This window comes from Mastigoproctus giganteus, chromosome 9, assembly GCF_048544385.1.
Source record: "Mastigoproctus giganteus isolate SK-2022 chromosome 9, ASM4854438v1, whole genome shotgun sequence".
In the NCBI taxonomy this organism is placed as follows: Eukaryota; Metazoa; Arthropoda; class Arachnida; order Uropygi; family Thelyphonidae; genus Mastigoproctus; species Mastigoproctus giganteus.
In genome coordinates this window covers 192,584,389-192,603,315 of record NC_143583.1, presented here as the reverse complement: position 1 = coordinate 192,603,315, position 18,927 = coordinate 192,584,389, and the positions used below count along the sequence as shown (strand labels likewise).

At 34.2% G+C, this 18,927-nt stretch overlaps 1 protein-coding gene across 1 annotated transcript in view; it reads right to left on the bottom strand.

Moving 5' to 3' along the window:
• Positions 1–18,927, bottom strand: part of LOC150080982 (nephrocystin-4-like) — a 470,434-nt gene that overhangs the window by 273,381 nt on the left and 178,126 nt on the right. Inside the window, exons 12-13 of the mRNA XM_090380874.1 lie at positions 9,240–9,319; positions 5,419–5,604 (exon numbers count right to left, since the gene is read on the bottom strand). Coding sequence (XP_090237000.1) covers positions 5,419–5,604; positions 9,240–9,319 — 266 coding nt within the window. The remainder of the gene's footprint in view (positions 1–5,418; positions 5,605–9,239; positions 9,320–18,927) is intronic.

Here is an 18,927-nt window from a genome sequence, read left to right as displayed (position 1 = left end):
AAAAAATTATTATTATCGCTTTTTACCGACAATCTAGATGACTTCAACTGGGGCCAACCACCCAGAATGAAGGCAAAAAACGACAAGAAGTTCTCTGTTTCTGTGATGATCAATATATGCTAAGTAATTTAAATCTAAACCAAATATAAACCAGTATAGGCCGAATATAAATCGAATATAAATAAATCGAATGAAGATAATTAATTAAGAAAAATTTTGAAATATTAGAATCAAAGGTAAGAAATATAAGTAAAATATAAATGTAAGCATATATTAATCATCGTTGACCCGACAGAGAACGTAATTTAAGGATTAAAACAAGATTAAATATATAATACATACTACATTTGACCGTATCTAGGACATAATGTAATAGTCGTCAAAATAATATGTGGTGCCCCCTATGTGATGGATACGGTAAAAATAAATAAATAATTAAATTAAATTAACGCAAAGAGAAACATGCAGATAGTAAGAAGAAAAACTAAAGGAGTAGGAAAAATAGAACCTGAACTCCACAAAGGCGAAAAATAGTGGTATAGATAAGAAATAGTTTCTCCTACGTCCTCGGATTGCCCTAATAATTTCGGAGAAATAAAAATAAAGAGTGTAGGACAGCTTAAAGGCATTACAAGATATAAGTTGTGGCTCGGGTATGCCCGGGATCGCAAACCCGTTCCTATAGTAGGACCCTGAGCTGAATTTGCATGTTATCTCAGCGTGAATTTAAGTAAATTTAAATGAATTTAACTATATGTATTAAAAAAAAAAAAAAAAAAAAAAAAAAAGATACACTGTAATTTGCAAGCCGGTGGGTACAAGTTTTCTACGCCGTAAGACACCAAGAATGCAAAGTGTATCCTATTTACATATATACATGGCACTAAATATAACGATTTTATTGAAAATTATATTGAAACGATAGGTTCAGAAAACAAATTTTTGAAATTAATTATGCTAATTGCTTTCCTGAAGTGATATTTCAGGTAAGCGATAGGGAAATTATTATTAATCAACTTGCCGTACAACGCTGTTAAGCCTGTTGAACAATTTTTATTACTATTGCAGATATAAGCAATCCTTAAACATTGCGATAAAATTATATTAGCATGCACTGATTTTGATACATTTGATTTCCAGTTTGTAAGGCTGACTACGTTAAAATTAAATGCATCTCTTTTATTATATACGTTTACGTCTATTTTATTATTATGTAATATTTCTATATGAAGATCCAAGTAATTTGCTATAGTATCGGAACTATTAGTTTTTTCCAACACAAGCTCCCCTGGATATAATCCACTGTAATCCTGGACAAAATGTGGACAATTAAAAACACATATATCATCTACGTATCTGTATATAAGTAGGTTATCTTGAAATTCTCTTTCTGTATAATACAGATAAAGGTTTGCGATTATGCTTGATGCTGGACTTCCCATAGGGGTGCCAGTCACTTGTAAGTATAACGAAGTTCCGTCATATACATAATTATTAAAGATGCATAATTTTATTAGAGAATCCCAATAGGTTAAGTCAACCTTTATAGCATTTTTATTTTCTAAATATAGTTTCTGGAGGACGACTTTTAAATTATCAAGATTAATACTCGTAAATAGACTGTTAAAGTCAAATGTTTGTATTTGATGAATATTGTTATTTTTTATAGCATTTATAATCGGAAAGTTATTATTTATTATAATAGTTTTATTTAAGTTATTTAATATAATTTTAAGTAACTTTTCTAACGTTTTTCCGGGAAATTTAGCATAACTATCTCTACATGATGTTATGAATCTAAAAGCAATGGGTGATTTGTGAAATTTGGGTATGCAATATATAAATGGATATATTAGGTTATTATACTTTAACTTTAATTTTTTATGCAATGCAATTAATTTTTTGATTATTATATTAGAAGAAGATGTTATCTGTTTATATGTACGGCTAGACTGTAGTTCATTTTTTATAATATCTATATAATATGATTTACATTTGATTGCATAATTGCAAGCAGCTTTGTCAACGGGAGTTATTATAAAATGTTCATGTATATCTTTGAGCTGCCTATTTATTAATTTGGTATTATATAGATTATCCTGTACGAATTTCAATTGATTATATTTATTAGATATGATATTAAGCATTGTAAATAACCACATGTGATAAGCTTCAACCGGTATATTTTGTTTGTATGCTGATCTTATGCAGTATTTTAGTAAATCTAGATATAACAATTTTTTAAAATTAGATTTATTAATAGGTGGATTAGGTCGAAATTTAAAACCCAGTGATAAAATATCTCTAAGTTCGGGATATGGGATTATATCTAAATTGCCGGTTATAATGTGATTATGGTTAGGATCCACGTATCTATGAAATGAAGGTTTGTGACAAACACATGTATCCTGTCCGATGTTAATATTGTGAAGGTTTGTAGCTATTGTTTTATAGTTACACGCTTTAAGACCAAATGGTTTAGAATATCTAAATCTGATATTAATATGTAAGTTATTAATAGGCAGCAAGTCATTACGTAAATTAATAGTTTTATGTATATCTAAATCATCCATCATTTTATTTTGAAAGTATAAGATGAGGACAGAGTTTTCAGGCTGCTTGCTAACATTCAAAATATTAATTCTGAATTTAAAAATATCCAATATAATGTGCATAAGGTGGGAGGATGCAAAGACGTAATCATTGGTTTTTCTATATAGTGCTTTGAGTACACTAAGTTTAATACTGAAAATCTTACTATTTACTAGAATTTACTATTTATCTTATATATCTTACTATCTTATACTTTACTATATATCTTACTATCTTACTATTTTTTTTTACTTCTTACTATCTGCATGTTTCTCTTTGCGTTAATTTAATTTAATTATTTATTTATTTTTACCGTATCCATCACATAGGGGGCACCACATTATTTTGACGACTATTACATTATGTCCTAGATACGGTCAAATGTAGTATGTATTATATATTTAATCTTGTTTTAATCCTTAAATTAAGTTCTCTGTCGGGTCAACGATGATTAATATATGCTTACATTTATATTTTACTTATATTTCTTACCTTTGATTCTAATATTTCAAAATTTTTCTTAATTAATTATCTTCATTCGATTTATTTATATTCGATTTATATTCGGCCTATACTGGTTTATATTTGGTTTAGATTTAAATTACTTGGCATATATTGATCATCACAGAAACAGAGAACTTCTTGTCGTTTTTTGCCTTCATTCTGGGTGGTTGGCCCCAGTTGAAGTCATCTAGATTGTCGGTAAAAAGCGATAATAATAATTTTTTTTTTTTTTTTTTTTTTTTGCGTTTTCTTAAGTCCTTGATGGTATTCTTATTATTGGATTGATTTACTTTTTCTAATGATATTCTATATATACATATGTATGTATGCTAAATAAAGAAAGATAGATTTCCTTTCTGAGTTCTTACTTTAAACTTTAAGCACAGAACCACTTAAAGTAAAGAAAAGAACAAAAATACACTAGAAAAGAAATTAATCTTTATCACTTGGAAAGAACTCTATACATCACAAACAAAATCACTTTTTACTATTACTTGGCACTTTACTATTACAGGGCAGAACAGGTTTAAAAGAAAAGTAATGCTGAGAGTGAAAGTGATGTTTCCACTGCATTTTAGATGCAGTGGAAACAATATTTGTGATGTGTTGCCAATAGAGATTAGAAGTCAGGGCAATCCCTAACTCTGAAAATCTGAGTGTCATCAAAAAAAGCATAACATTAGTATTAGTAGAGGCACATGACACAAGAAAGCAAGCTTATGCAGCATCAACCAAAAAAAAAAAAAAAAAACAAACCCACTCCCATTTCACCCCTCTGTTCATTCCAAATACCTGTCCAGCTGAGCCTTAAATTTATTTAGGCTATCAACTTCCACAACAAAGGATGGAAGTCTGTTCCACCAACCAACTACCCCACTGGCTAAAGGCAGACTTCCGCACATCTATCCTACAACTGTCTTTCCTCAATTTGAATTTATGCCCTCTCAGGTGATTATTCTGAGAAAGAGGAAGAATCCCATCAGCATTGAGCATGCTCAAACCATTCAAGGCTTTATACACCTCAAGGCTTTATACACCTAGTCTCCAGACACTGTAATTTGCAAAACTTAAGCCTTTGTTCCATTCACTGATCTTGTTGCCCTTCTCTGTACTCGTTCCAACAGCTCTACATCCTTCTTTAATGAGGCCTCCAGATCTGTATACAGTACTCAAGGTGTGGCCTGACCATTGCTGTATACAAAGGGATAATCACCTCCTTACCCCTGCTAGAAAAATTCCTGTATATCATTGACAAGACACCATAAGCTACTCTTGCTGCACTGCTCAGAAAACGTCATATCTGCCTGCACAATTACCCTCAGATCCTTTTCGTTCTCTACCACTGTCAGTGTAGTACCACAGAGGTGATACATTACTCTGGGGTTACTGCTTCCCATATGTAGTACTTTACATTTGTCAGTGGCAACCGAAGTTTAACATTGACAAATGTAAAGTACTACGTATGGGAAGCAGTAACCCCAGAGTAATGTATCAACTCTGTGGTACTGACAGTGACAGTGCATAGAAGCAAAAGAATCCTTTTTTTAGATGTAAGAGAGGACTGAGTTTTAGAAGAATTGAAATTAACTAAGTTATCTTTGCCCCAATGGAGAATTAATTGGAGATCAACATTTAAGGAATTGGTAGTATTTGAGAAGTTGAAACTATTGTGGAGGGCAAGGTTTCTCAAACCAGAAGGTGGAATGCAATGTGCTATCATCAGCAAAACTATGGATAGATTTCCAGTTAATGGAAGGTTATTAATATAAAATAGGAAAAGAGTGGGAGAAAAAACTGAAACTTGGAGAACACAAGCATTAGTGTAGAAGGTAGAAGACAGAGAGCTGTCTACCATCACCTGCAGAGGGCAAATTAGATATCCAATTACAAAAAAACAGTTGGGAAGTCATAATATGGAACCTTATTTAGAAGACCTTTATGCCAAACACAATCAAGAGCCTTTGAAATGTCAAGAGCAACTGCTTGTGTTTCACCGAACTTTTCCATTGAATTAGTCCGTAGATAGGTAACATAAGCTGGTAGAATCCATACTAGCAATCACCGATCATACAGTTTAGGAGTTGCCGATTAATGGATTTCTCCATTATTTTAGAAAGAGCAGAAGTGCAATGGGGCAATAATTGGATGAGAAGGATTTGTCACCTTTTTTAGGAACTGGCTGGATATGAACAAATTTCCAAGCAGAAGGAAAAACACTGGTGGAATAAGAAAGTGTAAAAAGGGAACACAGAACAAGAGTAAGTTCAGGAGCACATTTTTGAGAACAAATGATAAAATAACATAATAAATATAATTACTTACCCTGAAATGGCTAAGAACTGAAGAATTATCTCATTACATTCTGGAAATCCAAGAAATTCCTTATTAACATCTATTGTAACAGAATCAGTTAACACTGTTTCAGGGGGAAATCCATGCTTGTCTGATATTGGTGGAAATCCTACATCATGTAGCTTTGAATATACACTTCTTGACAAATTCTGGCCTCTAAAAGATCAATGCATATCATTCTAAATGCATATTCAAAAGATTAGCTTCACTTCTACAATTAGTACAATTTTTCCTATAATTGATTTCTTACACGTCATACATTCATAAACTACATAAAAAAACCAAACACCTGTAGTTATCTGTGATCATAAACACAGTATTAAAAACATACAAAACCACTGCCACAGTATTAAAAACATACAAAACCACTGCCACAGTATCTACTGCATCACTTATGCAAAATAAAGAGCAGCAAAGGATGTTTATTACACAGTGCAGTTTTACGCCATTTGTAATAATCTGTTTGATAATGCCTGATAAATATAGATCAACAGAACTGCAGTTACGTGCAGTTCCAAGATAAGAAGAAATAAAGATATAATCAATTTCTAAAGGGGTATTAACCTTCATGTAGACATACAGACATGGAGTGGTAAATCCCATCATTCCAGATGCCTTTATGTTTAGCTTCAACTATTTCTCTTCCATTTTCTCTGAGTTATCAAAAAATCATTCAGCTTCCTGTTTGAATATGACACACTTCCAGCATCCCCATCACTAAAAAACTCCTCATGTGTGAATATAGATACAAAATACCCATTCAGTTTCTCAGCAAATTGGACAGGATCTTCAAGAGTGAAACCACTCATATCTAGTGGACCAATGTGATTCATCCCCTTCCTTCTAGTATTTACAAAAGTAAAGAAAATGTTAGTTTCTTTTCTTTGGAGTCTTTGACAGAGACTTCTCATAATCTGTGTTAGCTTGCCCAACCTCCTTTGTGACTTTATTGCAGACTAATTTTTAACTGCTGTAGGCTTCTTTTTCTGATAATTTAAATGCAACCCATGCATTTTTATTCACTGTGCCACAAGTGTCATCAGTTCATCCAACATCCATTTAGATCTATCTTGAACAGTGTCTCTTAGTTGGTATAAAAAGCTTAGTCCTTTCTACGATTACTTCCTTGGATGCTTCACACTTATAATTTGCTGTTGATAACATCATCAGCTGGTCTCACTTCACAGAATTTAAAAAAAAAAAAACTATCTCAGATCACTGTAATCATCTTTATGAAAGCAAAAAGCCCTACCCTTTGCCCTCAACAGTAGTTACATCTTTCGGTAAATCTCACATCAATAAACTGAACACAGGTTACTGATATGAGAACCACTGTCACCTAGTAGTTTTTTTTATATCTGCAGATTCTTAATGAGATCAATGTATTGCTTTCTCTCGTTGCCTCTCTAACATGCTGGTGTACAGTTGTTATATTAAGCCACAGTATTGGGTACTTTTTTTTTTGTGCAATTGGTATATCTAAATATTGCCACCTATAACCTTTACCTTGTTGAATACATCAATGAGTCACAAATAGTCAAAGTAATGAAGGCAGCTTATCAGAAAAAAAACGAAAAAACTAGATCCCACAGTAAGATCCTGGCCCATTTCACAAAGGGTTAGGAAGTTATAGAGTCATCAAGAAAATGTACAATAATTCCGCATACCTTTATTTTTGATATATTTAATAACACCAAACTGACAATTGCCAAATTGTAAGTTTGGTGTTATTAAAAATGTAAAAGACAAATTCAAGAAAAAACACATTTAACACTGATTCCGGTCATATGCAAATTAGACATTTGTATATGTTGATTGAGGTCAACATATACAAATAATATAAGTCAGTGTTTCTTCAGTAATAACTCCAAACAAACAAAGGCACAGCATTTGACCTTGAAGTAGGGAAAGGTTCAAGGTCAACTGATGTACCCTTGTTTTACATGTGGTGTTTGGTGCCAAATGCCACCTGTGAGAAAGCAGCTGCGATTTCACCTTTCATTCCTTGACAGGGCATGCTTATTCCCATAAGCACTCTTCAGGAATCCTAACAAGAAATAATTGCAGAGATTCAGATCTGATAAGTATGGTGGCCAAGAACATCCAATTCCATATTGTCCAGGTTATTGATTAAAGATAACAAAAATGTTATCTCAGGAAATGAGAAACTACAGTTTCCATATATGGTCTTGCACCTTCTTGCTGGAAAAATGTTTCCTTCTACATTCTGAACCCTTTCAGCAACCAAATCTCACTTTAAACTCGCGCTGCATTGTAATAAAACTGCTATTTTCACAAAACCTATTTACATGAAACACACACATTGTTTGGTAGTGTCGTCCACCCTGCTTATAAGCATTTTCCTGCTAGTGTATCACTAACCAGTAAAATAAAACTGTTTTACTCACCAATGCCAATATATCAAAAAATAAGCATTCAAGCCTGCTGTCTTTTCCTGATGACCCTCTATGTGATCTCAGTTCTAATCTTGATGTCCATTTCTACATACAATCTGCCAAGTTCTGAACGAATCTCAATTATCATTTGCTTTAACTACCACTCATCTTGTTTGCCATAATTAATTGTTCACTGATTCCTTCAGAGATGGTACTTGTGCACCTGTTCTCTCTCTCTCTCCTAATCTGAATCTCCTATGTTTAAAATCTCTTTTACCCCTTTCAATCAAAACTAATGATTCAGTTTTCCCCAAGGCTTTATTCTTTCACCTACTTTTTTGTTCCTATATATTTATGACCTTCTTTCACAAACTGGTAATCCTGTCCATAGTTGATTTTTTTTTTTTTTTTTTTTTTTTTTTTTTTTTTTAATAAGAGTATGCTACATTCTAATTTCGAGTTCAACAAACTCTCCTCTGCACAAACAGAACTACTCAAACATCTACCACCTGTTTCTTAAATGCTGATCTTCAGGTAATTCTTCAATGGGAAGAAAGAGGCAGTTAACTTCAATCCTTAAAACACAGTCCCTATTGGGGGGAAAAAATCTGCTGCTCCCATGCTCACCTTCAAGATACTCAGATTTCTTGACATGGGCACATACCTTTACTGATGACAATCAGTAAAGGTATGTGCCCTTCTAACCTTCCTTGGAGTAAGCCTACCACAAATTGTGCCTCAAGCTGCATAAACAGAACTAGGTTTTTTATTTTGTTCTCAGCACTACATTTGTTCTTTACATCTACTGCCTCTGCACACGTTTGCCCCACCATATTGTTCCCACAACCCAGGCAGTGTTCCAAAACACTGCTGACTTCTCTTATACTACTAGAATCTATCCAAAATGAGGTTATTTAATGACCCATCACTCACTCACTCTCTCTCTCTCCTGTTAATTAACTACTTACCTGAGCCACACCAATAACAGTTACTGAGTATTTGCATAGTATCTCTATGTGTAACATCGATATGAAAGAGGTTGGAATTGTTAATTTGGGGAAGATCAATGATTAATGAATTTCATCATTAATTAATAGTGATTAATTAACAACCAAAGTGAAAATATGCAAAATATTTTCTCAATTTGTTGTGCTTTATTCATTATATACTTAACTTGACTATAATGACAATTCATTATAATGATATCTTCCTGAATTTTTTCAACTGTCATAAAGAGTAGATTATTATGACACTCATAATACTTAAGTTCATAAAATACTTAAGTTCATAAAACAGTTTTTATGAACTTAAGTTTTAAATACTTAAGTTCATAAAACAATTATTATTTATTTTAATTACATCTGTGGATATCTAAAGAAACATTAGCCAACATACTTTGTCGGTGAATGAACAATCAGAGGTAGTGCAGGAAACTGAGAGCCAGCATTTACTTGGATTATTTGACAATCAGGATTCTTGAGGAATAAAAAAAAAATCATTTATGCAGAAACAAAGATTTTAATTTATTTTTCTAAAAAAAGCAGGGTATTCAACATAAAGTACATTATCTCTTTCATGATTGCAACAATGGACTTGTTCATATGTTAGAAACCTGTATACATGTAAGATATATACTTTTATTTAAGTCTTATTTATGATCTTTTTGGTCATACTATACAAAGAGAGTTTAACAAAACTGCTTAAAAAGAATTTCATGATAACACTTCAAATATCGATGAGGTTTTTTGCTGTTTTTTTTTTAATTATTAAATCAAACAGTAATATACAAGTATTATCAAAAGATAATGAAATTAAAGACTTTTTCATCATGTTAAAAAAACTGCTCTAACTACAGCAAGGTTTTGATCACAATGAACTGTACATAAGCATATTTTATAAGAAATTATTTTGCTTATGTACAGTTACCTGTAACATAGGTAAAAAAATTACAATAGCTGACAAGTGCAAATTAAAAGTGATTAATTAACACGTTCACTGCCATTTCTGATCTTAATTCCCAGTTCAAAATTATTGGCATGAGTTCATTCTAGATGGGGAAGGGCAGAGACATTTTTGGACTTTTTTTCTCACTATGCCCAAATTAGTTATGCCAGGAGCATCAAACCTTTTTAGGCTACGGGCCAAAATAGAAACTGCAACTGATTCAGCCTGCATGGGTTGTTGTAGCAAGCAGGTTGTAGGCCTCAAGACCAGTTCCTTACCACTATGCATTTTTTTTGAAAGAGGATTTAATTTTTGTTATCTACATTTGTATTTAGTGTTTTTTAATATTTCATAATTAAAATCCATTATTTTGATTTTCATAATTACATATTATTAAAAATTTATATTTTCAAAAGTCAAGATAAAACTATTTTGTGATGGTAGTTTTAAACTCGTGGACAACATAACACCTACATGGACTCAGAACACACAATGTGAAGGTATGGGTTGACCCCCCCCTCCCATATTTTAACTAAAAGGCAAACATGCCACAAATTTAATGTCCAATAAAGAATAAATTTTGACCATCACCTTCTTTATAATGCCAAGGTGAAATATCATGATAAAGATACAGTAAACTAACCACAAAAAATAAAAAAATAGAATAAAAATTAAACTACCAAAAATAGAGAACAAATAAGGGAAATAACAAAAATGTGTCCTTTATCATCAGAAGACAACAATGATTGTGGAAATTACTGCATTCATATTATAGATATTACTGCATTTATTTATTTACATATATTGACAAATCTGAGAGTACGCAGGAGGAAAAAGAGAAGAAAAGACAATTGCCAATATTTAAAAATTATACCATAAAAATTACTATTTAGAACTGGGCTGCTGCTGCTTTTTTTTTTTTTTTTTTTTTTTTTTTTTTTTTTTTGATTTGGTAGTTGTTGGCGCATCGGCTTCTGTGGCCATATTGCACCTCCCAAGGTTTTTGCAGTACTTTGATCCAAGCCCGAGGCGGGAATCGAACCCGCGACCTTTGGGTTGCCGGGCAGGTACTTTACCCACTCGGCTAGCCCGGTCGGCCTGCTGCTGCTGCAAACAGGAATGAAGTAAAGCAGAGTACAATAATTAATTAATGAAAAAATATTAAATGAAGATGTTCTTATTAATTTTAGTAGAAACAGAGATCAAAGTGTCAAAATCTGTGTCAAAATCAGGGATTACCTTTATTTTAGATATAGGAAGTTTCTTTTCCAACCAACTCTCCTAGTCCAATGTGCTAATAATTCTTTGGGACGGCGATATCAATTTTACAAAACATGTGGGACATCTTCCCCACTGTCAGAACCGTAGTGTTCAGAACCCTTGGTCTCAACATTGAGTGCTTAAGACTTCTGTCTTCAAACGCCATACCTCTGGCAGCAAGGAAACCATTACGTGGATTGATATAAAATTAAATTTTGAAGGTCTAAACCGCTTAAATAAATATGGACCGATTATTTTCTTTGGTCCTGTAGCTTGACATTAGAGTTAAATTTAGGGATCTAAAAAGTTTAATGGATATGGGGGGATTATTTTTAGATTCCTAAATTTAACTCTAATGTCAAGCTACAGGACCGAAGAAAATAATCGGTCCATATTTATTAAGCGGTTTAGACCTTCAAAATTTAATTTTATGTCAATCCACGTAATGGTTTCCTTGCTGCCAGAGGTATGGTGTTTGAAGACAGAAGTCTTGAGCGCTCAATGTTGAGACCAAGGGGTCTGAACACTATGGTTCTGACAGTGGGGAAGATGTCCCACATGTTTTGTAAAATTGATATTGCCTTCCCAAAGAATTATTAGCACGTTGGATTAGGAGAGTTGGTTGGAAAAGAAGCTTCCTATATCTAAAATAAAGATAATCTCTGTTGTTTCATAATTAAAAAGGATGTAAGAATGTGGCTAGAAGGCAGGGCTGGATATCATATGGTGACAAAAGAACAATTATCAACAGCAGTTCAAGGGGGAAATCTATAGATGAAACAGGAAATAAAGAAGAAAAAATGAAATTACACTAAGCCAGAAACTACCTTGATACCTCTTATTAAATTTGCTAAACCTAAATAGGAATTAAAAATATATTTTTGTTCTAAGAGAAATGAAAAATGATATTATGAAACAGTAACATAAAAATAACTTTGCTTAACAGAAAATTTTCATATTTATTCTTAAATATACATATATATTATTAGGAAGAATCCATTTACAGCTGATTGAAGTTTTAGTTATTAACATTTAATGCATTATATTCATGTTCTGTTTGATTTGAATTCTTTATGTGCAATTTTGTTTTCAATATGAATAATTAATAAACTATTCTTTTTCTGTTCAATACATGTGCATCCCAATGCCAGCTAAATTAACATATCATTCCTTACCACCAAGTGACACAGGTCAAAAACTCTCATTTGAAACAAACTGATTTGATAATTCATTATTTTACTCGAGATGAAGATTTTATTTATAACAGAGACTGCAGCCCCTGTGGGATAATATTTCTAAAAGTACTTCAACTTGTATCACTGTCGAATATGAAAATACTTTAAGTTGTGATATACTATAGCATTAAGAATGCAAAAATAAAATGTAAAGTATATTACAAAAATACTCTGTAATAGAAAGTATAAATAAACACAATTATGAAGTAGAATATACAGGGTGTCTATAAATTAATAACCTGATTATGAAGCTCAATTAAAATTTTATTGTAATAGGTACCTTAAAATGGTTTGCTGCAGTTATCAATGCAACTCAATGACTTTTTTCTCATGTGATTGGTGGCCTTAATCCCAGCAAGCATTATGTTGAAATCCTGTTGAAACCATCTCTTTATAGTCACTGAAGATTTGGTATCCCATAGCCACAATTTCCAGAAATATTCACCTATGGAATAATGATGACTGAAATGGTTACATGAAACCATTTCAGTCATCATTATTCAATGTTCTGCACTAGAAAAGGGCAGGTAGGCATAGTGTATCTGCAAGTAAAGTTTCGGAAATTCGGAAGTGTTCACCCAAAGTTCTACACAATCTATCTGCCAGACAAGCCTACAACTGCAAGTACCACAAACAACGTTGCACAGGGTGGTTCACAAGAGATTGAAACTTTATGCTTAAAAAGTGCAAACTGTCCAGGAGATTAAGGCTCACAACAAAAGGAATTCACTATTCACATTCTCAATCATATAGAGAAAGATGAGCACTTTCTGGAAAATGTCATTTTCAGTAATGAACTGACATTACACCTTTCTGGTAAGTTAACATTTACAATTGTCACATACAGAGATCTGAAAGTCCCTAATCAGTTAGTGAACACAAGCATGATAGTCCTAGGGTAAATGTATGGTGCATACTATCCTTCATCCAGGTGATTACATACAAATACCATTTTTCTTCCAGAAAAACAGTGGTCTTTGCAACCCTGTTACCTAGATATGCCCAAATTGTATGGTACACCACAGCTGGAAGATATGCAGCCACCTGAGTTATATCAGCAAGATAGGGGAACCACCACACTGGTGGTTCCCCTATCTTGGAACACCACAGTGGAACCACCACACTGGTGGTTCCACTGCAACTTGCATGTGCATGCTTTTCTCAATAAAAAATTTCCTAACCAATGGATTCGCTGGGATGTCCCATTCCTCATTTCCTAGATATCACATCTATGGATTTCTTTGTATGGGGACTATGTAAAGGACAAAGGTGCATGCAAAAAAAGTTAACATCATCAGAGAGTTAAAATACTGGATTGAACAGGCAGTGACTTCCATTTTTCAAGAGATGCTTCAAAACCCTTAAGAGACAAAATCAGCTACCATCTTGATATTCTATGTGCTACCAGAAGTGCCCATGTGAAGTGCAGCTGTGTGATAAGAAATTCTTGGAGTTGCTTTAAGTTTATTAATAATATCAGAACTGGTGTAAGCTCTTTTTCTTTACTGTCACAGGTATCCCTTTCATCTTGGTGCTGCTCCATTTCTTCTAGAAAAGAAGGCTGGGTGACAATGAATCTGTTATCATACTCGGCATAATTGTCGAAACTAATGCAATTCCCAGACATTTGCACCATTCATCTAATTTTATCATGTGGCCATCCATATCTGCTGCAAGAGTAAGAAGCTCTTATCAAGAGCTTCTTACAAGGGAGTCATTGGAAAGCATACGACAAAGTCCACATTATTGAAACAGTTCCTTATGGTGTTTGCACAACAGAATTCCAGAATGCAGATATTATGAAGTGCACTAGATTCAATACTGAAATTTTCTTCTGCACAGTGCTTACAAAAGCCACTTTGTATAAATCTCTTACTATAGCTTTGCTTCACATGCCATATTATACCTTGATCATGAGGTTGAAGGTGACTTGTACAAATGGCCAGGAGGAACACTACCGTTCACAGATTTGGGGTGTCAGATGGATAGCCACACACTGATGTATGAATAGTAAAATTCTTCTCTTCCTTTAACTCACTTTGGCATCTAATTCTAGTAAAAAAATAGATTCACTTAGTAAATGATGTGACTTAGTATTTGAGTGATGAGTACAAGGAAAGATATGCACATTCTCCAAACATCATGGGCATTCTGCTTTTGCTATCACCAATGGCACAAGATTCTCTCTTACACTTTTATTGCAGCAAAGTAAGCCTTTCCTTGCTAAATTTATCCACACTGCACTTCTCAACTTTGAAGTAGTGTTTTATCAGATAAGAGGTGGAAAAACTGCCCTGTATAACCTATACTGAAAACATTTTCATAATGGGGAATTTTAACTTCCCAGAATATTACAGGAAATTATGGGTTGGTCACTTACACAGTAGCAAGAAGTTTGTGGATCTTTTGGCTGACTGCTTCCTACACCAGAATGTTAGAGATGCAATGAGAGAAAGCAATACTTTTGATCATTGGTAGCAACTCTTCATGCATTAAGAATCTGCAGTTTCAGGTAGTTTTTACATTCAATGAAGTGGGCCCAAGTGATATGTAAAAAAACAGCAAATGATAAATGAAAAGTATTCAGAGATGTAATGATAGACTACTAGGCTTTTATACCAATTAAGAGATAGTGTTCAAGATTTAGTCCTAAATGGATGTTATATGTGCTGACAAAGACTCATGGTACAGAAGAATGTGTGGGAAACATAAATTATCAGGTAATACAAAAGCCAACAGTACAGTCTGTCCTTGTATAGCACGATAGTTGCATTCCTAGAAACCCTCGTGCAATGCAAAATCGTGCAATATAAACAACAGGCCCTATGGGAAAAGTAAGGTTAGGTGCCGACCACCCAAGATTGAACACACATTTGGAACCAAAAAATTACCAAACACAATAAATAATCGGGTAATTCTAATTGTTATAAAATACTTACGTATTTTATAACGATTAAAATACGTAATAAAAATAATATTATATTATAATAAAGTATTTTTAGTATTTTTTAATACTAAAAAAGTATTTTTTATGGATAAAATACGTATTTTATTCGTAAAAAATTTATTATATTAAATAAAATAGTCGTAATAAAATACTTACGTATTTTATAATATGTAAGTATAAATTATAATACGTAAGTCGTAATAAAATATTGCTAATGCTTTTGCTTCTATCTTAAGCAAACTTGCTTTTCGTTTGATTTTCTATTCAAACAGATGACAGCCGTTCCATCTCTTCCAATTTCTTTGTGTCTTAATCTAATGGATTTTAATTACACTTTGAGTTGTTCCCGCTATGAAAGTTGTTTTTATTTTCTCTGCATTCATTGTAATTCTCCGCGTTGCCTCATTTAGGTCTGTAGCACATGCAATATCACATGGTCTTTCATTTCGCTCAAAGCGTTTCACAATTTCATATTTTTTCTCTATCGACAGAAGCGGACTGGCTATAAGCCTTACGGGGGAAAACACGGTGGGCCGGAGGCCGGTGTGATTTTGGCCATAAACCGTAGTATGAGGCCACTACAAATTTTCCTGGGTAAGAATTTTTGACCCAGTCCGCCTCTGTTTATCGATATTGCTTCTTTTTTTTTTCTCTCTGAATCTGCAGTGTCTTAGCCAGGACGCTTCCTTTTCACACCTTTTAAGTATTTTACTAATTTTTAGGGAATAAAGCACAATTACAAACAAGGTGGCACGCTTGATACACAGAAACAAAGCTGCGCGCGTGTAGCAACTGAATAAACAACACCGTAAAGGCCGAGATACACTATTAACACCCCACATTTTACTAAAGCACATTTCTGGGGGTTACTACCATAAAACAATAAAAACAATTTCCAGTTGCGTTTCTGCTAGTGGAATCTGTTATAAACTGGTAGTAAACTCCATCTAATTGCATTTGCGATTATATCGATAGCTGGAATTGTTGGTTTTTATGTTATTATGGTGAAATGTTTCTCCTTCACTGATATAAAAAACATAAATACATTTTCAGAATCTTCTTCGTTCCTATCGTGTTGCGTTCAGTTGGGGTGATTCCGCATTCGACTGCCATTTCTTGTAAACACAAAGGTGAATCGTGTATAAGCGAATTCGGTTCGTGTTATATAAGATAACGTTCCCCTATTTATAAATCGTGTATGATCGAATTCGTGTAATGCAAACACGTGTTATACGAGGACCGACTGTATTAGCATTAGGTGGCAAATGCAAGAAAGCAAGCTTATACAGCATTAGCAAAAAAAAAAAAAAAAAAAAACACTTCCCATTTCACCAATACATTTCCTTCAACAGTTTGTCTAGTTCTTTAAATTTATTTGAGCTATCCACTTCCACATCACATGGAAATTAGTTCCAGCAATCAACCACCCAGTGGGTTCTAAAGACAAACTTCCACACATCTATTCTGCAACCATCCTTCCTCAATTTGAATTTATGCCCAGATGTGTGCATGGTCTGAGCAAGAGGAAGAATTCTATCAGCACTGAGCTTGCTCAATCCATTCAAAGCCTTAAACACCTCAAACAGATCACTTCATAGATGCTTTGTCTCCAGACACTGCAATTTGCAGAACTTAAGCCTTTTTTTTTTTTTTTTTTTGGTAAGAGTACCCTTTTGTTCTCCCTCCTCAATTTCATTGCCCTTTTCTGTACTTGCTCCAGCAGCTCTATATCCTTCCTAAAATGAAGCTTCCAGACCTGTAGGTAGCACTCAAGATGTAGCCTAACCATTGCCCCTTATATAACGGAATAATGACCTCCTTAACCCTGCTAGCAAAATTAGTGTATATCATTGACAAAACCCCCCGTGTGCTGTCCTGGCAGCCTGTCTGCACTGCACAGAGAATTTCACATCAGACTGTGCAATTACCCCCAGATCGTTTTCATTTTCCACCCTTAAATGTAGTATCTGGGATTACTGCTATCCATATGCAGTACTTCTTTGCATTTGTTAATGTTAAACCTCAACTGCTATTTCTCAGATCAACTGCCTAATTTTAATACATCTTGTTGGAGTAGCATACTGACATTACCCACCTTCGTATCATCTGCAAAGGCGGCTCTGTAGCCAGGCAGTGACTTCCCAGATGTGAAGGAGCAGCAGTGCGTAGTACACGCTTCTTAATTAGACCGGGGTTCGAGTCCGTCACCACCAAATATGCAGGATGTGGAAAGGTCAGGGAATGACCACCGCATATCCACGGAGCAATATGGCCGTGGTTGCTAATGCTCCTAAAAACCAAATAACAAACATCATCTGCAAACTTAAAATCTGACATTAAGCCTGATATACCTTCATCAATATCATTAACAAATACAGAAAACAACAATGCACTAGCACCGAACCCTGGGAGACTACTGATAACATTAGTCCATGAAGAGCAGTGTCCACTGATAACTAAGTCTTCTCCTACTCAACTGTCCCTTTATCCGTAACAGTAACTTGCCCTTAATGACACACTGCTCCAATTTGCACAGCAGTCTAATATGTGCAACAGAATCAAAAGCTTTTCCAAAATCCAAGTTTATGATAGAGAAATTATTTTTTGCATCCAGTTCCTTTGTTACCACATGATAGTGTTCAATCAGATGTCACACAGGATCTGATTGGATACTATGACTGACCGTATATATATAAAATTAGTCTACAATCAAATCACAAAAGAGATAGGTAAGCTAAGACAGATTACAAGAAGTCTCTGGCAAGAATGCAAAGATTAACAGCAGAGATTTTGAACAAATGTAAAATTAGTGCAATATAAAATGTGAAATTAGTGCAATGTCCTTTTTATGTAGAAACTATTTTGGAACTAAGTTCCTTTCCCACATGAACTGTGGGTTTCTGGACATTCAAGTCCCTTTACTTGACACTGTTGCGCATGAAAGACTATTGTACAAATTGGAGCAGAATGGTATTAAGGGTAAGTTGTTACAATGGATAAAAGGATGGTTAAGTGGGAGAAGACAGAGGGTGGTAATTAATGGGTGCTGCTCTTCGTGGACTAATGTTATTAGTGGAGTCCGACAGGGTTTGGTGTTGGGTCCACTGTTGTTTTGTATATTTATCAATGATATTGATGAAGGTATATCAGGCTTAATGTTGAAGTTTGCAGATGATACAAAGGTTGGCAGGGTTGTTAATGACAGTAATGACAGTGTGCTACTGCAACAGGATCTAGATAATTTGGGCAGATGGGCTAAGAAGTGGCAACTGAAGTTTAACCTTGACAAATGCAAAGTACTGCATATGGGTAGAAGTAACCCCAGAGAAACGTACCTACACTGAAGGCGGTAGAAAATGAAAAGACCTGGGAGTAATTGTGCAGTCAGATATGAAGTTTTCTGAGCAATGCAGACAGGCTGCCAGGGCAGGTCATGGGGTTTTGTCAATGATATATAGGAATTTTGCTAGCAGGGAAAAGGAGGTGATTGTTCCTCTGTATAAGGCAATGGTCAGGCCACGCCTTGAGTACTGCGTACAGGTCAGGAGGCCTCATTTTAGGAAGGATGTAGATTTATTTGAGCATGTACAGAGAAGGGCAACAAGATTGGTGAGGAGAATGAAGGGATCCTCTTACAAGAGAGGCTTAAGTTCTGCAAATTGCAGTGGCTGGAGACTAGGCGCCTGAGTGGTGATCT